The sequence below is a fragment of the Anolis carolinensis genome, chromosome 6 (genome assembly GCF_035594765.1).
Source record: "Anolis carolinensis isolate JA03-04 chromosome 6, rAnoCar3.1.pri, whole genome shotgun sequence".
In the NCBI taxonomy this organism is placed as follows: domain Eukaryota; kingdom Metazoa; phylum Chordata; class Lepidosauria; order Squamata; family Dactyloidae; genus Anolis; species Anolis carolinensis.
This window is the reverse complement of record NC_085846.1, coordinates 40,234,971-40,239,716: the sequence shown is the minus strand read 5'-3', so window position 1 is coordinate 40,239,716 and position 4,746 is coordinate 40,234,971. Positions and strand designations below refer to the sequence as shown.

General features: G+C 44.5%; 1 protein-coding gene across 1 annotated transcript; it reads left to right on the top strand.

The window, feature by feature from the left end:
• Positions 1-2,173: 2,173 nt before the first annotated feature.
• LOC134292396 (uncharacterized) lies at positions 2,174-4,527 on the top strand. Its single transcript, XM_062957185.1, has 4 exons — positions 2,174-2,188; positions 2,422-2,611; positions 3,048-3,835; positions 4,357-4,527. Exons 1-4 carry the CDS (start codon positions 2,174-2,176, stop codon positions 4,525-4,527), a joined length of 1,164 nt encoding a protein of 387 aa, XP_062813255.1.
• Positions 4,528-4,746: the final 219 nt, after the last annotated feature.

Here is a 4,746-nt window from a genome sequence, read left to right as displayed (position 1 = left end):
TTCCACTACCCCAACGACTACATCAACACAGACTACAAATTATTTCTCTACAGAGAAACCCAGCAGCACGGTCACACCAATAACTAGCAAATCTGCTTCAACTTCCACCTCTCCAACCACTACATCAACATCAAGCACTACTCATTCCACTGCAAGACCCAGTTCCACTCTCACAGAGATCACTTCCACAACAACATCTACAAGCTCTTCAACTCCTTTTACTACCTCGAAGGTGACATCAGCAGTAACTACTACCGATTCTATTACAAAACCTATTACCAGTGTAATACTGAGCACTTCCACACCAACAACTACTACTACTTCTACAACTACTACTACGCCAACGGCCACATCATCACAAAAAACTACTGAGATTACTACAACAAGGCCCAGTAGCACTGTCACATCAACAACTAGCAGCTCTGCTACAACTTCCACTTCTGCAACGACTACATCAGTACCAACTACCACTGATACTACAACTACCAGCACCACTGTCACTCCCAGCACTTCCACAGCAACAAAAGGAACTTCTTCTACAACTACCACTACCCACACGGCCACATCAACACGAACCACTACTGATATTACTACAACAAGCCCCAGTAGCACTGCCACATCAACAACTATCAGCTCTGCTACAACCTCCACTTCTGCAACAACTACATCAGCAACAAGCACTACTCATTCCACTACAAGACCCAGTTCTACTCTCACAGATGCCTCCACATCAAGCTCTACAAGCTCTTCAACACTTTCTACTACCCAGAGGGTGACATCAGCAGCAACTACAACTGATTCTACTACAAATCCTATTACCAATGTACCACTGAGCACTTCCACACCAACAACTAGTACTTCTTTTACAACTTCCTCCACCCCAATGACCACATCAACACGAACCACTACTGAGATTACTACAACAAGGCCCAGTAGCACTGCCACATCAACTAGCAGCTCTGTTACAACCTCCACTTCTGCAACGTCTACATCAGTACCAACTACCATTGATACTACTACAACCAGTTCCACTGTAACTCCCAGCGCTTCCACTGCAGCAACTAGTACTTCTTCTACAACTTCCACTACCCCAACGACTACATCAACACAGACTACAAATTATTTCTCTACAGAGAAACCCAGCAGCACGGTCACAACAATAACTAGCACTACTCATTCCACGACAAGACCCAGTTCTACTCTCACAGACGCCTCCACATCAAGCTCTACAAGCTCTTCAACACTTTCTACTACCCAGAAGGTGAAAGCAGCAGCAACTACTACTGATTCTACTACAAATCCTATCACCAGTGTACCACTGAGCACTTCCACACCAACAACTAGTACTTCTTTTACAACTGCCTCCACCCCAATGACCACATCATCACGAACCACTACTGAGATTATTACAACAAGTCCCAGTAGCACTGTCACATCAACAACTAGCAGCTCTGCTATAACCTCCCCTTCTGCAACAACTACATCAATACCAACTACAATTTATACTAAAACAACAACCAGTTCCACTGTCACTCCCAGCACTTCCATAGAAACAACTAGTACTTCTTCTACAACTTCCACTACCCCAACGGCCACATCAACACGAACCACTACTGATATTACTACAACAAGCCCCAGTAGCACTGCTACATCAGCAACTATCAGCTCTGCTACAACTTCCACTTCTGCAACGACTACATCAGTACCAACTACCACTGATACTACAACTACCAGCACCACTGTAACTCCCAGCACTTCCACAGCAACAACTAGTACTTCTTCTACAACTACCACTACCCCAACGGCCACATCAACACGAACCACTACTGATATTACCACAACAAGCCCCAGTAGCACTGCTACATCAACAACTATCAGCTCTGCTATGACCTCCACCTCTCCAACCACTACATCAACATCAAGCACAACTCATTCCACTGCAAGACCCAGTTCCACTCTCACAGAGATCACTTCCACAACAACATCTACAAGCTCTTCAACTCCTTCTACTACCTTGAAGGTGACATCAACAGCAATTACTACTGATTCTACTACAAATCCTATTACCAGTGTAATACTGAGCACTTCCACACCAACAACTAGTACTTCTTCTACAACTACCACTACCCCAATGGCCACATCAACACAAAAAACTACTGAGATTACTACAACAATGCCCAGTAGCACTGTCAGATCAACAACTAGCAGATTTGCTACAATTTCCACTTCTGCAACGACTACATCAGTACCAACTACCACTGATACTACAACCACTACCAGCACCACTGCAACTCCCAGCACTTCCACAGCAACTAGTAATTCTTCTACAACTACCACTACCCCAACGGCCACATCAACACGAACCACTAATGATATTATTACAACAAGCCCCAGTAGCACTGCCATATCAACAACTATCAGCTCTGCTACAACCTCTACTTCTGCAACAACTACATCAGCAACAAGCACTACTCATTCCACTACAAGACCCAGTTCTACTCTCACAGATGCCTCCACATCAAGCTCTACAAGCTCTTCAACACTTTCTACTACCCAGAAGGTGACTTCAACAGTAACTACTACCTTTTCTACTACAAAACCTATTACCAGTGTAATATTGAGCACTTCCACACCAACAACTAGTACTACTTCTACAACAACCACTACCCCAACGGCCACATCAACACAAAAAACTACTGTGATTACTACAACAAGGCCCAGTAGCACTGCTACATCAGCAACTATCAGCTCTGCTACAACCTCCACTTCTACAACGACTACATCAGTACCAACTACCATTGATACTACAACAACTACCAGCACCACTGTCACTCCCAGCACTTCCACAGCAACAACAGGTACTTCTTCTACAACTACCACTACTCCAACAACCACATCAACACGAACCACTATTGACATTACTACAACAAGCCCCAGTAGCACTGCCACATCAACTACTATCAGCTCTGCTACAACCTCCACTTCTGCAACAACTACATCAACAAGCACTACTCATTCCACTACAAGACCCAGTTCTACTCTCACAGACGCCTCCACATCAAGCTCTACAAGCTCTTCAACACTTTCTACTACGCAGAAGGTGACATCAGCAGCAACTACTACTGATTCTACTACAAATCCTGTCACCAGTGTACCACTGAGCACTTCCACACCAACAACTAGTGCTTCTTCTTCAACTTCCTCTACCCCAGTGGCCACATCAACACAAACCACTACTGAGATCACTTCCACAACAACATCTACAAGCTCTTCAACTCCTTCTACTACCTCGAAGGTGACATCAGCAGTAACTACTACAGATTCTACTACAAAACCTATTACCAGTGTAATACTGACCACTTCCACACCAACAACTAGTACTACTTCTACAACTACCATTACCCCAACTGCCACATCAACACAAAAAACTACTGAGATTACTACAACAAGGCCCAGTAGCACTGTCACATCAACAACTAGCAGCTCTGCTACAACTTCCACTTCTGCAACAACTACATCAGTACCAACTACCACTGATACTACAACTACCAGCACCACTGCAACTCCCAGCACTTCCACAGCAACAACTAGTACTTCTTCTACAACTACCACTACCCCAACGGCCACATCAACACGAAGCACTACTGATATTACTACAACAAGCCCCAGTAGCACTGCCATATCAACAACTATCAGCTCTGCTACAACCTCCACTTCTGTAACAACTACATCAGCAACAAGCACTACTCATTCCACTATAAGACCCAGTTCTACACGCACATACGCCTCCACATCAAGCTCTACAAGCTCTTTAACACTTTCTACTACCCAGAAGGTTACATCAGCAGCAACTACTACTGATTCTACTACAAATGCTATTACCAGTGTACCACTGAGCACTTCCATTACTGAGATCACTTCCACAACAACATCTACAAGCTCTTCAACTCCTTCTACTACCTCGAAGGTGACATCAACAGCAACTATTACTGATTCTACTACAAATCCTATTACCAGTGTACCACTGAGCACTTCCACACCCACAACTAGTACTTCTTTTACAACACCCTCCACCCCAATGACCACATCAACACGAACCACTACTGAGATTACTACAAGCCCCAGTAGCACTGCCACGTCAACAACTAGCAGCTCTGCTACAACCTCCACTTCTGCAACGACTACATCTGTACCAACTACCACTGATACTACAACAACATCCAGTATAATTCCCAGCACTTCCACAGCATCCACTAGTATTTCTTCTACAACTTCCACTACCCTAACAACCACATCAACACGGACCACAAGTGATTTCACTACATCAAGGCCCAGTAGCACTGTCACACCAACTAGCAGATCCACTACAACCTCCACTATGCCAACAACTACACCAACATCAAGCACTACTCATTCCACTACAAGACCCAGTTCCCCTTTGACAGTGATGACTTCCACAACAGGATCTACAAGCCCTTCAACAATTTCTACTACCCAGAAGGTGACATCAACCCCAAGCACGACTGATTCTATTACAAGACCCAGTTCCACTCTCACTACTACTTCTACATCAAGCCCCACTACCTCTGTCACACTGAGCACCTCCACACCATTTCCTGGGGTTTGTATTTGTATCTGTCCTACTATTGACACTAACCCAGAGACTATATCAACTGCAACCATTACTGAGTCTACTGCAATTTCAAGCACCATTGTAACACTGAGCACAGCTTCATCTACAACTCG